General features: G+C 54.3%; 1 protein-coding gene across 1 annotated transcript; it reads right to left on the reverse strand.

The window, feature by feature from the left end:
- Nucleotides 1–2,584: 2,584 nt before the first annotated feature.
- On the reverse strand, nt 2,585–14,690 carry TGME49_217790 (S1 RNA binding domain-containing protein; the record flags this gene model as incomplete). The annotated part of the gene is made up of 7 exons (XM_018779788.1): nt 2,585–4,641; nt 5,577–5,642; nt 7,090–7,179; nt 7,492–7,665; nt 8,806–10,082; nt 10,437–10,949; nt 11,680–14,690. 7 exons carry the CDS (start codon nt 14,688–14,690, stop codon nt 2,585–2,587), a joined length of 7,188 nt encoding a protein of 2,395 aa, XP_018634871.1.
- Between the last annotated feature and the right edge of the window lie 3,179 nt (nt 14,691–17,869).

Below are 17,869 nucleotides of genomic sequence, written 5' to 3' on the forward strand. Positions count from 1 at the left end.
CGATTATGCTCTTCTCCACGAGAGGGGGTTGGGGGGCAGAAACATCTAGGAAAACGGCTGCTCAAGTATCTCGAAACTAACCGAGTGAGGGAAGAGTCGAGGGAAGGGAGAAGTAGACAAGATCCCCAAAAGGGAACAACACTGGAAGCAGTGAAGACGAAAAAGTCCGGGGACGCTCTGACGTTTCCAACTGCATGCGACGGTCTGGTTCAGGTCCTACCCACTCTTTTGCCGCATGCTCAGCTACAGACACATACTTATATGTATGCATATATATATATATATATATATAGATAGATAGATAGATAGATAGGTAGATAGATATATATGTACATGTATATACGCATATGTGTATGTTGATTTGATGTGTGTCATATATATATATATATATATATATATATATATATATATGTACTTACGTTACATATGGCTGGATATACAAGATCAAATTTGTACAGGCGCGCGGCGGAGGGTTCCGACGATTAAAAGGTCTTGTCCTCTTCGAAGCTAGGCTCGTTTCCTATTATTGGAACCGAGCGCGAGAATTCCCTTTCCACCGAAGGAGGGAACAACGTCACGAGAAGCCTTCACACTCGCCTCATGACCTCCTCACTTTCTCACAAAATTCCAACCTGTTCCAAACAGATACGTATATACATATATATGTTATATATATGTATATATATATGTGTATATATATATATATATGTATATATATATATGTACATATATATGTATGCATATGTACGCATGTTTCTCTATTTTCGGCTGAATGCTCTCAGGCGTTTTGTGAATAGGAGGGAGAAGGCTCGAGCCGCGAGCGCCGCGAAAGGGCAGGCATTTCGTGACTGTGGAGAACCAGCAATTCCGTGATTTTCTCAGGTTGTCCGCGCCCGCGCAGACGCCGCGCGAATGTCACGAGCATCATCTTCTTTCTTTGGAAAGAAAGCGCGTGCACTGGGGAGAACCATGTTTCTCTTCTCGAAAGACACAACTTTGTTCACACAGAACGAGAGACCGGAACGTCGAGCCTGGTCTGGCCGTTGTTCGCTCTCGTCCACTGCCATGAATTGCGGTCTTTTTGCCTCGGCACTTGCGTCGTTTTCTTTGAGCGTCTCTCGATTTCGCCCGGTCGAAGCGAACAGCAGAACGACGTCAACTTGCGTTTCACCCTAGGTCGCTTGATGGAGGAGGACTTTCCAGAAAAAGTTCGCATAACGACTTCCCTCTGATGTATGGAGAAGGCAAAAAACGCACCAGGCTCTAAGGGCACAACGTGGAAAAAGAAGACGCCAGTGTCGGAAATCATAGAGAACATGTCTTCCTGTCGATGCCGTAGTCTGTGTCTTCGGTGGCCTCTAATGTCTCTTCGATATCTCGACAACTTCGTTGTATACCCTTCTAGTTTCCTCCTCGCACTGCTGGCCTTTGCACTCCAGAGAATTGCAGAGAGTGTGTGGGAAGCGCCTCCCCGCATTCTCCCCGCTGAATCCTACGTGGAAGTCGATTTCTCCGGAACTCGTTCGAAGTTGTATCCCCCCACCGTCTGCGAGCGCAGTTGTTCAGCTCAAGTTCCTGTTCAGCTTAGGCGGTTCTCCTGCGTCCGCGCCTCTGTACGCAGGGATGTTTGTAGACGTTCGCGTGTGACTTCTCAGCTTCGCGAGAACCTCTCTGTCCTTTTCGCGTCTCTCCTTCCGTTCCTCGTGACCGCGAGTTAGGAGGCAGAGCCGCTCAGGACAGAGCGCGCTGCTCCGCTCGTCCATCGCTGAAAATGCTAGTCACTACGCAAGTCCATTTGAAAAAAGAGCGACGGAAAAGAAAGACACAGCGCAGAGCGAGAAGGTCGGCACCCACATGGGCAGGCTGAGTGTGACGCGGGTGAAGTTGGGGGCTCCGGCGTCCGTTCCCCTTCTGTGTTGAGAAGCGACACAGTCATGGAACTGCGAGTCTCTCTCTGTCTCGACGCTGCGGCTTTTCCAGCGATGCCTTTGCGGTTCCGACGAAAGACTCAAGTTCCCCGAGCTGCTGAAGGGTCATCCTCACGAAACGCTTGTCCGCTGCCGATGCGCCTCCGCGTTCGTTCGCTACCCCTGCAAAAAACGACGACTATGGAGACAGTTGGCGGCAACGCACCGCTCCCACAACGCGCGTCGAGAGACCCAGGAGCGCGCGACGTGACGTTCCTTTCTCCATGTTCGAGACGCTCGGCAACCTCGCAGATCCAAGAACTGGATGACGAAAAAAGCCTCCTGGCGTAAACCACCCGTCCGCGACACAGAGGGCGGCACTGAGAACTCCGCCTCGCAACAAAACGCCTTGGGCCCCCCGGACCGCCTACGAAGTCGAATGCCCGACTCGTTTTCCTTCCTGGGAGCCATCCACGCGTTCTCTCTCCATGTCAATCTCCTCACTGATGCCGGAGTCCTGTCCTTCCCGTCGACCGCGCCTCTTCTTCCTTGAGTCTGTCCGCGTCCGGTCTCTTTTCACTGTCTCGTCTGTCTCTTGCGAACCGAATTCTCCCCTGCAGTCCTGCGTCTCCTCCCTGCGTCACGCGTCTCTCGCGTCCCCGACTTCTTCTCGTCTTCTACGTGTCTTCGCTCTCTGGGCCGCTGACTTCGCCGGCATGTCTCAGCACCCGTCTTTCTCGCTTTCGCGCCTGCGAGTCGTCCGAGTGCAAAACGCCGAGCATCTGGCCAAAGACGCCTCTTTCGTGACTGCGGCGCGCGGCTTCGAGGAGAATCCGATGTGGACTTTGCTTCCAGCCCTTTTCGCCACCGAGCAACTCCTCTTCGCCTGCCAGCGCCTGCCGCCGCTGCGCTCGCTCTTCGCGTTGTCGCTTCTTCTCGGCCTTCGCCGCTGCTCGACTTTCGCTGTCGCGCGCCGCCTGTGCCATCATTTCCGCCTCCCGGCGCTGCGTCTGCTGCAGGCGCTTCAGCTCCTCGAGTGTACGTACAGGGCGTTCAGGGAGGCGCAGGGCGTTGGCCGCGGAGAGGCGTTCGGCGCGGCGCGCGTCGAACTCTGCCGTTTCTTTCTCTCTTCGTTGCCGCTCGCGCTCTTCCTCGAGAAACGCGTTCACTGGACGCCTCGCTGCTCCGTGAACGCGCGTCGCCTCGACCTCGGATGCCTCGCCTCTCTCCGTCGAGCTTCGCCGCTTCTGCCCTTTCTCTCGAAGCGCCGCTCTGCGTTCCTTCTCCCGCTGATGCGCCTCCACCGCGGACGCCACGGCCTCGCGTACGAGCGTCTCCTCGCGCGACTGCAGAGGGGCAGAGCTCGCAGACGAAGAAAGGCAAGGCGAGGCGCCGACCGAGACGATCGCAGGTTGCGGCGCGAGTCCTGAGGACTCTGGCGACGGAGACGCCGCGCGAGACGACGCAGCCTCCGGTGCTAAACGCGGAACTGCGCCTGCCACCGCAGATAACGGAGAGGCGAGTTGAGACGCGTCGACCGCGGACAGAGACGACGAAGAAGAAATCAGAAGACGCGCGCGCGCGGTCAGGCCCCGCTGCCACTGGGCTGTGCTCGCTTCGATCCGTTGACGGTTTCCAGAGTGATCGTCGACCTGTTCGTCTCCCCACTTGGGGCCGAGGCTGATCTCGGAGCGTCGCTGCTCTCCTGTGTTCGCAGCCTCTCGCGCGTCCTCGGCAGGCGACCCTCCTGAGGCGCGACATGCAAACTCAGACGCATGCAAGTAACGTAGAGAAGGATCGGAGTCACGCGACAGTGACTGGCCGTCCTGGAAACGAATGGACCGCACAGACGAGCGCCGCCCCAGCGAAGACGGAGAAGGAGAAACAGAATGAGAAAAAGAGGAAAACGGAGGCGCAGAAGACGGAGTAGAAGAAGAAGGCGACGAAGAAAGGGGAGAGAAGTTCGAGTTCTCAGCTATCCCTCCAGCGACGCTCCTCCATGGATGTAGGTCGCCCTCTCCTCTCTCTTCATCGTCGTTATGATTCTCTTTTTCTCCGTCTGCCTGATACCCTGGCCAGACTTCTTCCTCATCGTTCCAGGCCTCTTCATCTTCCTCTTCCTCTTCATCTTCCTCTTCATCTTCATCTTCGTCTTCAATCCCGTCCACGCTGGTTTCTTCTTCCTCATCTCCATCCTGGCCAAGGAGATCTTGTAGATCTTGTTCAAGTTCATTCAGAAATGCACTTTCGTCGAACTCGAGCTCCTCCATTCTTCGCGTCTGCCGGTGCCCCTCCTCGGCTGTGGCGTCCGCGACATGAGGCTGAGGGATCCTGCCTTCCCCCTCTCCAGTTTCTGCGACTTTTCGCGCCTCGGCCTGCGGGTCTCCGCCAGTGTCGTGCATCGCTGCTGCCGCTCTTTCTCGCGGTTCGCGGTCCGACGCTGCCTCCCCTTCATCCTTACACGCTTCCCTGAAGCCTTCGTCCGGTGCCTGCCGCGTCGCGTCGCGCTCTTCCGCGGTCCATTTTTCGTCTTCTCCGTCCGCATCTGCGAAGCCGTCGAAGCTACTCCAGAGCTCTCGAAGCGCCTGTCCGCCCCCAGATCGGCTCTCCTCTTCGAGCGCCTTTCGTCTCTCCCGCCGCTCCTGCTTGCGCTGTCTCTTCTCCTCGCGCGCTGCATGCTTCATAAGCGTCTCCCGAATCTTCTTGTCAGACGCATCCAACTCGTCGGGAGGTCCTGCAGCCCAACGCAGCCACAAGCGCGCAAATTGTGGACTTTGAACTTGCTGCAGCGAGGCTGCACTCCACACCCGCGTTTTCTTTTCAATTCAAACCGCAGGAAACCCGGCTCGATCCATTCTGCTGTTGATTTCCAAGCGCTTCGCCGAGTTTCCTTGCTGTGACTCACGTCCCCTCCCTCAAGCCCCAACGGTGAAGACTCAGACCGCAAAGCCACACCCAACTACACAGAACTATATATATAAATATATATATATATATAAATATATAAAGATATATATATATATATATAAATATATATATATATATAAATATAAATATATGTATATGCATCTGCATTCCTGCACACGAACAACTGACACGCGAATGCACAGAATCGAGACCCACACATCAAAACAAACAACTATATATATATATATATATATATATATATGTATATGTGTGTATATATATATATATATATATATGTATATATATATATATGTATGTGTGTATATACATATGCAGATATACACGAGCTTGCATATCTGCATGCGTATAGAACGGTGTCTGATGTTGCAGACAAAAGGCCTCGTCTCAATCCCTTCCTTGCAAGGGGGCACACATGTAGAAGCCTGGGGATAAATGACGACGCCTTTCTTGTCATCTGCATGCATCTCCCGAGATACAGAGGCACCCATATAAATCCTAGAGGCGTCTATTTACATATATATATATATATATATATAGATATAGATATACATATAGATATACATGTATATATATATATATATATATCTGTATAGATATGTAAATAATGTTGTGTGAATTTAGGATTTCCAGAGTGAGTACTGTGGCCGTGCGTCAAGCCCGGTGTCCACAGCGGCTGTAGCGTGAGGCGTTCCTCCGCAGGCAGATCGCTCCGAGCGACGTAGGCTGCGGGGAAAGACGCACCGAATTCCTCCTCGATCTCTTTTTGCCAAGAAGCCTCGGAGCCTTGAAAGAGGAGCCGCTGAGCCGCTGCATGCATGGACAGAAAAAGCAGAACGCCTTCATTTGTCTGGTCTCAGATTTTCAGATCTTCAGCCTCTCTCCCCAGCACCGTCGCGGTCTTCCTCTCCTGCCTCTTTCCTGTTTAGTTTTTCTCTTCTCTGCGCCCCGCGCCTGCGTCCCTCTCCTGTTCCTCTCCACTGCGAAGCTTCTCGCGCGTTGTCGCGGTCCTCGCTTCACGAGTCCGTCTCTCCCTTTGTGCTCTTTCCTCCGCGTTTTCAGCTGAAGAGAACTGCGGTCCTAGCGACGAAGCAGCAGACGCAGAGCGCTCCGGGCCGCGCACAAAGACAGGTTTCTGTCTCTCTGCGCGGAGCTCCAAGACACAATGTCGCGAACGCTCTCCACCTCGAATGGCGATCTGTGTGCCGATGGTATACCGCAGTCGAGACGCTCGCGACTCGGAAGATGCCGAAGCCGGCTGTGCTCTTGCATGCATGCGCGCCGCTCGTTCACGGAGGCTCGAAAGGCGCAGAAGGGAGAACGCGTTTTCCAGCAGTCGCAGAAGCAAGGCCAGATGCTCAAGGCAGATATCACGACGGCGGGAGGACATTTTCGTTTATCCGTGAGGTTTAAACACTTGAATGAAGCGTTTTGATATTCAAGTATACCCAGCATCGTAGACCTTTACTGCGGCAAGAGGCTTCGTTGCAAAAATCCCTTTGACTAAAACGCCTAGCTCGACCGACAGCACAGTCGGACTCTGACGAGTGCCAAAAAGATGAGGACCTTCCCATCCTCGGCATCGGCACGTACGCCTGAAGCATGCTTCAGCGATTCCTCAGGGCGCATGCAAAAACCATTCAGCCAACCTCAAAAACAAATCCACAGTGGAGCGTCTATGTGAAGCACTGTGCGTTAGGTTTATGGCGGCTTCCAGCGCGGATTTTTGAAGTCGTGATTCTCACTGTGGTCGCCTCCTTCCTCCTGGGTGTTCTCCGGCACTCTCAGACTCGCTACACAGCTGGACATCGAGATGTATCTCTGCATGCGGAAATTGACGTATTCACGAAGCCAAAGGCCCTTTCGCACACACCTGAACTTTGATGATCTTTACAGAAACTTCGCCTTTTCGGGGAATACATCTGGCTCCAAGTAGGGATTGCCGGCGAGTCAAAAGCGCACAGGCATGTCTCGCTGCCGAGCGCTTAATGACATATCTGGACAGCCAGCATGGCGCCCTAGAGGCTGCCAGGTATCCGCCACACACTTGAACAGGCGCGTCAGTCCGCATGCAGCGACGCGTAAAAACGACAAGCGGACAGAAATCGCTTTTTAGATGCAATTCCACACACGGCTTTGTGTCACCTATTCAAGCGTCTCCGAGCAAGGGAGATACACGTTTCTTAGATCGGCGAACTCCCGCCGGCTGAGCAGTTCAGAGACAAGAATCGAGACATGTAGACCAATTCACTTTTACCTGTTGCCTTCGCCTCCCAGTCGCGCTCAGACGTAACTGTTTCTCCGGCCGCCTCCTCGAAGGCTTGCACCTCATGCCGGTCTCTTTGTGCTGCAAAACACACATTCTCGCAGCCGCCAAACTCAAGAAAGAGACCTTTTTCTCTTTCTTGTTCTCTTTCGTTTTCTCTTTTGTGTTCTCTTTCTTGTTCTTTTTTGTGTTCTCTTTCTTGTTCTCTTTCTTGTTCTCTTTCTTGCTGTCTCGCTTGTTCTCGCTTTCGCATGCGGCGTCTACGCGGAGGACTCTTCTGCCCTTGGAAGCTCCTTTTCCCTGCGGAGGAGGGCGTCGCCTCGAAGCTTTGGGGGTGCTTCGCATAGCCGTCAAATGAAGCACCGTGCCTGCATGCGGCTTTCTTGTTCTCACCGACGAGAGAGCGCAGAATTTTCTTCACATCGCCGGCGAGGTCGGAGCGATCCGCCTGGAGTTTCTGCAGAATCTGTCGCTTTCGCGCTTCCTCCAAAACCTCTTCAGTCAGATCTTCGATTCCGAGTGCACTGAGCACCTCATCAAAGGCGTCGTCTGTCTCGTCTCTGTAGCCTGAGAAAGCAAGCGGACTCGACTCCGATACTTCTGGTAGGCACTCCGCGTCTGCCAGCAACTCGTGAGGGCAGAAGGCAATGGCCGCCGAGCGAATGGAAACAAGCGCAAAACGAGAAGAAAGCTACGGTGGCGGCAGAGCGATCTGGGGAGACTTTGAGACAACGATATGACAAACAGGGGGGTTCAGGAAGGAAGAGCGAAGTGGAGAGAGTGGACGCGAGATTCGAGGAGACAACAAGGACACTGCACAGGACTTCGAAAAGATCGTTTTGCCTTGCATGTGGAGAAATGGTTTCAGGACAGTCCTGGCCAACAGGGTGTATTGACGGAAATGTCCTAGAGAAAGTCCGCGGACGCGACCTGGGTGGCGAGAGGGATACAGAGCACTGGGTCCACCCTCAGGTCCGGACAGAGTACATGAAGGCCGAGAGCGCCAAGAGAGCCGTCAGGAGTCAAGACAGAGACGCACATGCTGAGGAAGGAAACGAGACGCCCTGAGTTTTGTCACTCGAGAAATGCGTTTCTGTTTTTTTGGCATCGAGGAAAAAGCTGCATGCGCTGCAAAACGTTATTCAAAGAAAGAGATTTGTGGGGTGAGGTCCCGACGCCTCTTCCACCAGCGCGCGTGCCTAGCCGCGTCAAAGCAGCATCGAACTGCCGCAGCCACTGGACTCTCTTTCCAACGTATACAAAAGGTGCATCAGTGCATCGATACCTGACAGCTTGTACATTCGGAATGTAAGCGAACATCTACATCTAAAAATACAGGTACATATATATATATATATATATATACATTTATACGCATATATACTATATATGCGATTATACCTATGCATATACATATATGGATATATATGGATATATATGGATATATATGGATATATATGGATATATATGGATATATATATATATATGGATATACGGCTGCTCTAGGTCCTCACATAGGTGTGTACAGGCACACAAATATATGTTTTCTTTGCCTTCGCTTGTGCCTCAACGTCTAGAGAGCGGAGGGATATGAAGCGCGGATTTCAATATCTTTACGTCGGTCTGCGCTTGTGGCATTTCTCTGCAAACGCAGGAATGGTGAGACGTATGTCGGTTTGTTGCCTCGTTCACTGAGGGCTCTGTTACCTGCTTTGACTTTCTCTCTCCACTCTTCTTCTTCTGCCTCGGCTTCGAGGAACACTTGGTTCGCCCAGGCTTCTTCTCTTTCGCGTCGATTTTTTCCGCCTCTTTTTTTTTTCGCGGGGCGCCTCTGCATTTTCTGGAAGGCCTCGATGGCGTGCATGCGCAGGTCTCTCAAAACGGCTTCTCGCTCTTCTTCTGTGAAGTCGTCTTCCTTCTTGGCAGGCCTCTGGCGGCTTGTGGAGAGTGCGAGATCACGCAAAACGCGCAGTGCAGGATTCTTCCCGACGTTGACGAACGCCTCTGGCGCCGGCAGGCCTATCGTCTCCTCTCTTTGATCCGCTCTCTGCTTCGCATCATTTGCCTCTGCTCTCTGTTCTCCTTCTCTTCTCTGGACGCCTTCGACGTCCTCTCTCCCCTTGCGCTCACCCATCTCCGCTTCCTCTCCCTTCTCTTCTTTTTCTCCCCTCTCCTGCGGCTCGTTTAAGGCCTGCCTGCAACTGGCGTCTGCCTCAGTGCCGTCCTCGACCTCGGTTCTCGAGCGTCCTGTCCAGAGGTTTTCTCGCGGTTCTCCTGCTCGGATCGCCTCCTCCCTCAGCTTCATTTCTGTTCGACGTCTCATTTTCTCAAAGGCTCGATCAAAAAAGTCTCCCTCTTTTTCTCCGTCGTCTGCCTCTCGCTCTCTTCTCTCTCTGTCTTCTGCCTCTCTCGCTGTTCCCTCTCTGTCTGTCCTTTCATTGTCTCCTTTCCTGGGGTCGTTTTCTGGTTCTCTCTGGACGTCCTCAGAATCCTCCTTTCTCTCCTCTGCTCTTGAAGGGAGGCGTCGACTTTGCGCTCGTCTCGCCGCGGCTCCGTCCTTCTCCCCGACCTTCTGGCCGTCCGTCTGACTCTCTGTGGCCTGCCCGGTCGGCGCTTCTTCTCTGTTGCTGCCCGTCTTGTCCGTCCATATGTCTCCCCGCAGCCCACTCTCTCGCAGATCTTCTCTCACGCATGCATCCGCGGCGCCTTCGAGTTTACCTCCAGGCGTCTCGCTCCCAGCTGCCGCGGACTCCTCAGGTGTCAAGACCCCCGGATAAAACTGCTCCAAGTCCTCAGGCTCCACTTCTCGCACTCTCGGATACCGCCCCGAGAAGTCCGGAAGCTGCAGTGTACGTACACCCGACAGCTTGGCGTGCTTCCGCGCGTCGTCCACCAAATCCTTCAGTCCAATTTCTTCGTCGACGGTCGCCGCCAGGCGCCAAGCGTCTTGCGTGGACATCTCGTCCGGCGCCTTCCGTTCGAGTCTGAAACAGGGACGTAGGTAGAAAGCCATGCCGGAGAAGGCAGAAATGGCCTCTCAGAGAAAGCGTCGAAACGAAGCAAACGCCACAGTTCCACCTACCTGCCTCCATATGAAGCTACGCCACCATACAGACATACACATGTATCTATATATAGATTCATGTATATACATACATATAGATATATGCGCATTTGCATGCATGCATGGATATCTGTACTTGGGGATCTACACGGCGGCATGTGGATCAGCGTGTATCAGTGAATCGATACATTGACGAATATTTATCTGCAAGTGGGGTGCAAGAACGCAGACTCGACCCGCAAGGCCTGATGAAGGAATGAAGACAGTCGTTTACCTTTGGAGTCTCTTCTTTTCTTTGTAGGCGGCTTCTTGCATGCGTCGATGTGCGTAGGCGGCCCTCCATCGTTGGAGGTATTCCATCGCCTCGCGGAGTTCTTCTTCGTCGCGTTTCTCTTCGAAGATGTCGATTCCAAAGCTCTTGAATCGCCGCATCTGTTCAGCTTTCTTCCTCGCGATCGGGTCTGCCGTTTCCTCTCCCTGCGCCTTCTTCTCATCGTTCTCTCCCTCCCCCTTCCTCGCCCCGCCGCCTTCGTCTGCTGAGCCGACACCCTCTCTCTCGCGCGCCAGCGCCGCCATCTTCTTCTTGTGCTGTCTGTACACCTTGAGGGCGAGGTCTTCTTCTCGCCGCCTCCGCAAGGCTTTCATGGCCTCGTTCTCCTCCTCGCTCTCCTCCTCCTTTCTCAGGCCTTCTCGCTGCTGAGGCGTCAGGATTTCGCGCTGTTCGTCGCGGAGCTGCTTTCGCCACCGGGAGAGGAGCTCCGAGGCTGGCCGCCGACTCAGCTGGATGCTGGCGGGAGGACAACGGACATGCATGCAGAAAGTGGATGTCTTTTCTCTCTTTCTGGCTCCGCGTGAGCCTGACGTGGATCCCCGACTTCTCTAGTGACACAAGCGCATCGTGGGTGCAAGTGGAAAACTCAAAGAGGGAGCGTTCCTCGAAGCGGAAGCGCCCCCGAGTGCAAAAAAGAATCCGCGGAACATTGGAAACACAGTGAAAAACACTCAAGCTGTAAAAAACTGAAAAAATCAATCAAACCGGCAGAATAACAAAAGTAAACACTCAAAAAAGAATCGAATAAAAACGAGAATTCTAATCGGAGCGCGGCCTCTTGCCGGGAGACGCTCAGGCGCGAGCACCCGCGGCGCTCGACGCCTCCTCAGTTGGTGCTCACGTCTCGAAATCAACAGACCGCAGGAGATGCGAACTGCCTGAGCACCGACCTCCGCATTTCTCCATGGCTGCATGCGCGCAGGTAGCTCGATGCATGCGCCTGAAAACCTGTGAGTCTATACGCATGTCTCAGTGTCTCTGCGTTCGACGAGTCAAGCCCAGGACGCAGAAATGGAGCGAACTGTCTCCGTTATTCGACACCAGTTCTGCGAGGAGGCGCGCCCGCTCGACTGTCGGTCCGAGTCGTCTAGAGGTTAGGCCAACGCGTTGTGGCTGTGTAGACCCAGGTTCAATTCCCGGTTCGGCCATCCGACTCTTTTCCCCGCATGCACTTCCTTCCGTTTACCGTTTGCGTCGGGTATCGATGGAGGCGACTCGGAGGTCCGCAAGCCACTCGCCGACGTTGTAAATCCACTTGTTTCCCCTTCGTTCGCGATCTCGCCGCTCCTCGACCTTTCGCCTGGCCGCCGCGCCGTCTGCGCCGAGAACCTCGTCGTCCTTCTCCGCAAACATCTCTCGAAGAGCTGCGAGACGGCTGAACTCGCCACTGTCGCGGCCTTCCACTTCTCGCCGGCGACGCCTCTCGGCTTCCTCCACCTCGTCGGAGACGCCTGCCTCTGCGGCGCGGAGCACCTCGAGGGCGACAGGGTCGAAGCGCCTCCGGGCCGCCTCTACGCGCTGTCGATCTCGGTTGCTCAGTTGTTGCATGCGTCGTCTGTGCAGCTCGTAAAAGTGAATGAACGCGTCTTCCTCGCCGTTGATGTCCAGAAAGAGCCCCAGGTAAGTTACGCGAGTCACGCGACCCTCCACCGCTTGCCCGACGAAGAAGTCGCCAAAACTCTGTCGACCGCGCTCCCGACGCTCCTCCTCGACTCGCGCGATCTCCGCCAAGCTCAGATCTCCTCGATAGTCCGTAGGAGAGGCATCCGACGAAGCAGGAGAAGAAGAGGGGGAAGGAGAAAGGGCAAACGAAACAGAACCGTAAGGGGGACGAGTAGACACCGCGAGAGTGTTCGTTGCAGGATCGACATGTTTGACGTAGAGCCGGAGCATTTGGCCCTGCTGGAGGACCGTGCTGGGGCTCTGAATCCAGTGCGCAGCGAGGCGGTTTTGATCTTCTTCGGGGAGTCCGGCGGCGCTCCTACGGCATCGCGCGGTCTTCGAGGGGAGATACGAACGCGTCGCGCCAGTCTGATCCACGCAGGCTGGCCGCTGCCCGCGATCTTCTTCTTCTCGCGCTTCCCTCGCGAAGGCGGCGCCCGCCTCCTTCGCCGCGACTACCTCGCTCATGTCTCGCACATGCAGCAGCGCCGAGGTGTCAAGACACCCGACGTCGAGGCGGCAGCCGAAGGGCAGAATCTTCTTCACGCGTCCGTACAGCTCGGTGCCGACGCGGAGGAGTTTGAGGGGGAAGCGGCGTTTGATCGGGAGCGCGAGGGCGCCGCGTCTCTGTTTCTCCATTCGCTTACGCTGAATCAACTCGTCGAGGACGTACCCCAGTTCCTTGTCTCTCTTCAGCGCCTCGAGCGTCAGAGGCGCCTCTCCGGAGAAGAGCCGTCTGCGTCGCTCCTCGCGCCTGCGCTCCTGCTCGCGCTGCTCCTCGCGCTCGGCCGCCGTCAGCGCAGCCACCAGGCGCTCGCCCTCGCGAGTTTGTCTCCACCGCTCCGCCGCCATCCGCTCTGCTGCGTGCCGCAGCGAGTCGAGGAACTCCGAAGAGGCGCCGTCGCAAGAAGCGTCGCTTTCGTCCGCGCCTGCAGACACACCTGCAGCGCCAAAGGGCAGAGGGCGAGCGAGCAGCGGCCGCCGTTTGCCAGGCGCCCGGTGGGCATCCACAAAAGAAAGAGAACGGAGAGGAGAAGAGAGAGGAGAGAGAGGAGAGAGAGGAGCCGGAGACAGGGGGAGAAGAGAAGAGAGAGAAGACAAACTCCGAGAAGGCGGTGCAACAGGAGACAGAGGCGGAGGGGGGAGAGGAGAGAGAGAAGAAGAGGGCAGAGACCGAGGCGAGAGGCAAGACGAGTACGAAGCGGGAGGAGAGGAGACGGACGCACGAAGCGAACGGAGCGGGGAAGGAAACTGTGGAGACAGACTGGAGAAACAGATGAACGCATGCGTCAACGGAGTGATGAAAATGAATTTCAGAGCCGTCGAAAGCAGGGGGAAGCGTGAGAGTCCCGCGCCAGCAAACGCGCAGCGCCGCTGGAACCGTGAGCGTCCTCTCCCCGACCGTCTCGACTTGTTTTCGAGAAACGTTTGGACTCTTGAGAGGCTCCGCGTTTTCGCTTCCTCCGAGATCCCAGGCAGAAATCCATCGTTGCTCCGCAGCGAACTCGGCTCTGTGTTTGCAGAGAAGAGAGAAGCAGAAGAAAAAGACGCCGAAGGCGCGAGCGGCGCGAGCGGCGCGAGGCGAGACGGGAGACGCCGGTAAAGAACGAACGACGTCGAGACGCGCAAAGGCTGTCGGCCAAGAAGAGGCAAGGCGGCAGAAGCCGACGGAGGCGATGCCGCCGCCCGTTGCGAGGAGCGCTTCGAGGAGGAAGACAAATGCATGACAGAGGGAAGGCGCGATGACGCCGAGGTGGATGGGAGCTGCAGAGCGGTTTTCGAATCTGCTTTCCAGTGTTCTGTTGCTGCGGGGACAAAGTGAGCAAGTAGCAGAGACGCCGAGGAAGGCTCTGCCTCTGCCGCCCTCGACGGCGCCTCTGCAGCACTTGGCGCGAGAGACAGACCACCGCTGCGAGGTGTATAGACATCCGGTGAAAGCGCGTCGCGAGCCGGAGAGAAGAAACCGCGGTCGTCTCTCAGATACCAGATTCTGTTTGCTGCGTTTCGTCCGTGAGAAAACGCAAACGTCGCGATGTCACGGCCGCCACAGGATCCCAGCTGCGCGCAGACGGCGCCGACTGGACGTACGCCGTAGGCGAGGAAGACGAGCGCCCCTGTCGGGTGGAAAAAACCGAGAAAAACAAGAGGAAAGAAGCAAACGAGAGAGCAGAGAAGAAGAAAAATGCTGCGGCAGCGTCGCGACGACAAAGGCAGCGAAGGTGCTGTCCGAAGAGGCACAGACAGACTGCACAAATGCGTTCGTTTCTTCTTTCTCACGTCTGTAATCGCCTCTTGTCGGCTCTTCTCCGCTCTCCGTGTCTTCTGCCGCCTCTGCTCGAGACGCTCCTCATCTCCCTCCAAAGCTCGCTCTCCGCGTTGCGTCTGCTGGCTCTCGCAGTTCTTACTTTGCTCTTTGTGCGGCTCTTTCTCCTCTCGCATGAGACCGCCAGACGCTTTGTCGAGTGCGAGAGAAGAAGAGAACGAGCTTCGACCGACAAGCAGCCGCGAGGAACTCGGCCGCCGTCGGCTCTTCATTTTGAGGATTGACGAAGGATGGCAGCATCGATGAAACATCCATGGCGAGATGCCACGGAGTCAGTCCCTCTTTCCTCTTTCTCTCTGGGTTTCTCTCGTCCTCTTTCTCGCTGTTTCTCTTTCTCTCTCGCTCCCTTGTGCTCCCCTTTCTCTAGAAGACGCCCATCGTGAAGCGGCGATTACGAGGACCGGAAGGAATACGACGGAGACACCAGTTCGACGGAGCGGGAGACTCGAGAAAGCCTGGTGGAGAGAGGAACGGAGGAGAAAAAATCAAGACATGGTCTCAGGAAAAAGATTTGCATGTGAGAGAGCTCGCCCGCTGTTCTGCGAGGAAAGGACGGAGAAAAACGCGAGATCCTTCTCCTCTCCGTCCCCGGCTCCGGGGAACAAACATCCAGACAGACAAAGAAAACTTCACCGAAGCTCGTTTCCCTGGAAGAAGAGGCTAGAGTTTCTGCTTTAAACAGTTTGAAAGAGTTGCAAAAAAAAGGCATGCATGCGGCAAAAGACTCATGTCTCTCTCGCATGCGTCGCCTCTCTGGATCGCCGAGAGAAGCCGGTCTGGTGAAGGTCGCTTTAGCTTCGACTCTTTCTCTCCTGCACAAAAAAATGAAGACGTTTCTACCCTGTGGAGACGTATTAATCTGTACTTTGTCGCGAAGAAGGTCTACTTGAAACGCTGTCTCCACGGATCTCCCTCACTTCCTGTCTTCACACACGCCTCCTGCTACTCCTTGGTTCCTTTGTCATGATGGCGCCGCGCGCTCCCCTGCCTTTTCTCCTCATCTCACGGTCCGGTCGTCTCTCTCCCGTCTGCTGCTTTCGTTTTTCCTCGCCTTCTCGGTTAGGTTTTTGCGTTTCCTCGCTCTCAGGCGCCATTTGCCTTTCCCTCGCGTTCCCTCTCTCCTCCTGACTCCGACAGCTTTCTTGTCTCTCTTGCCATTTCTTCTCTGCCCGCGTTCTCTGTGACCTCTGCGTTTCTTGAGGTCTGCGTCGCCATTCTGTGCAGAGCAGAGCTCCAGTGGAGAAACAGCGAGTCGATCGCACCAGTTCGACGACATGAACGCGGCGTCTTGCTAAAAAACCGTAGTTTTCCGATTTCCTTCTTCGTCCATCTTCTCGGCTTCCCTTTCCTTCCGTTCTCTCCCTGCGCCCTCCTCTGCTGTCTCCTGTCGACCGGGAACCGTCCAGCCTGGTCTGTCTTCGGTAACAGTTTATATAAGCATATGAATACATGTCTATACTCGTATGTACATACAGATATATATATATATATATGTACAGATCTATGTATGTAGAAATAATAGATGCATCTACTTGGTTGAAAGAATGTAACACTATGAATTCACGTGTATGCATGTATGTACGTATGTATGCATGAATATATATATGTATGTATGCGCATGCACTCGTACACTGGAAGACACTGTTTTCTGGCCAAGACTTAGAGTGACTTTAGCGTTTACGGAGCACCGCAGCGCAGTAGAAAAAGCGCAGAGGGAAAGTCGACCACTGGTGCAACAGGGGTGGAGCTCTGGATGTACACCCCAGACGAGGTCTCGCGTTGACTGCTGCCTCCTTCTTTCCACGCAACTCTCCAGGCTTTCTGGCACACACAAACGCGCCTCTCACGCATGTTCCGAGCCCCGTTGCTCCCCTGCGGAGGCTCTCTCTCGACTCTTGTGCACTCAGAAGATCTCTCGAGCGTTCTAGAGAGGCTACGCTTGGCACCAACCAGCTGCGGTGTGGAGACATAAAAAACGTACACCGTTTGCGTAAGAACCGTTCGTCCACTTGCTCAACACTTGGCAGTCGAACAAGAATCTGGTCACATCGTACAGCGTAGAAACAGTAGCCTGGAGACGACCACAGGGAATCTCTCAACAACTGTGCAGCTCTCAGTCGATGTCCGCGATCGTTGCGATAAAAACGGAGAGATCGACGAACTCCGTGGAAACGAACATCAGGACGAAGCCGACTCAAGACGTGGAGTCTGCTTTCAGATCTCGTTTTGAGGTGCCGCGACGTCCACTCGAGCTCCGCAGTGGCTTCCGGCGTCGCTTGGCTGCCTCTCGGATAGACACAGCTTGTTCACATGTCCGTTTTCTGGCACTACGCTCGATTTCGTTCACTCGGGAAGATAGCATGCAACAAGACATCGAATCGACTCACCACTTAGATTCACAAAAGGACATCGCTAACCTATATATATATATATATGTATATAGTATATATACGCGCAGCATGACCTGTAACCAGTCAGGCGTTTCCTTTTCATCGAAAAAAAAGAGCTCAGGAGGAAGGACCGAGTGGAGGAGAACGCGGAAGCTCAGTGAAGAGGAGGCAAAAGCCGCTGACGCACGAAGAACCATGACGCCAAGGGGGAGGGTAAAGTTGAGGCGATTCAGCAGCAGGAGGAGAGACGGAAAAAAGCAGCCGTGGCAGACAGCAGGAGAAAAAGGCATGCAAGAGAGAAGAAAGAGAAAGTCTCGACGAGGAAACGGTCGGAGACCACGGGTGAATGCGGATGGACTCGCGCGTCTGGTGGTGTTCATGAGGAACGGAATGTTATGTTCCAGGGAAACCGGTCTTTGTTCACCCTTTCTCTTGCAGCATCACTGCCTGCACGCCCTAATAATCCTACACTACAAATATATATGCACACATATATATAGTATATATATATATATATGTACATGTGTATATAAGTACATCTATACATATATATATATATATATATGGAGTGATATATGTATAAATGTAAGTACAGGTTTACATATATATTCGTGAGAGGAGTGGACCTCGTAGACCACTACAGCGACGAGGACCTCTCTGATCCCCTTGGACGCGTTAGGGTGTCTTCGTTTCTCGCGCTGATGGCGCCCACTGCGTTATGCCCTTTTCTGAGTCGGCAGACCGTCGCATTGTCCCCTCTGAGGCTCCGACACTGTCGCCGGCAGAAGATGGAGAGATCCACCTCCATCGTGTCTGCGGTAGCTTTTCTGAAAAAGGAACGCGTTGGCGAGATCCGTCTCTCTCCCTCTGGTCTTCTTGCCTCTCCTCAGTACCTTCCTCGCCCTCTGAAAAAAAGTACTCTAGATCCCTCCAAGTCGTCAACGGCTTCGAGTGTTTATTCTGCTCCTCAGCATTCGCTGTCGGAACCTGTGCATCCTCTG

This window comes from Toxoplasma gondii, chromosome XII, assembly GCF_000006565.2.
Source record: "Toxoplasma gondii ME49 chromosome XII, whole genome shotgun sequence".
In the NCBI taxonomy this organism is placed as follows: domain Eukaryota; phylum Apicomplexa; class Conoidasida; order Eucoccidiorida; family Sarcocystidae; genus Toxoplasma; species Toxoplasma gondii.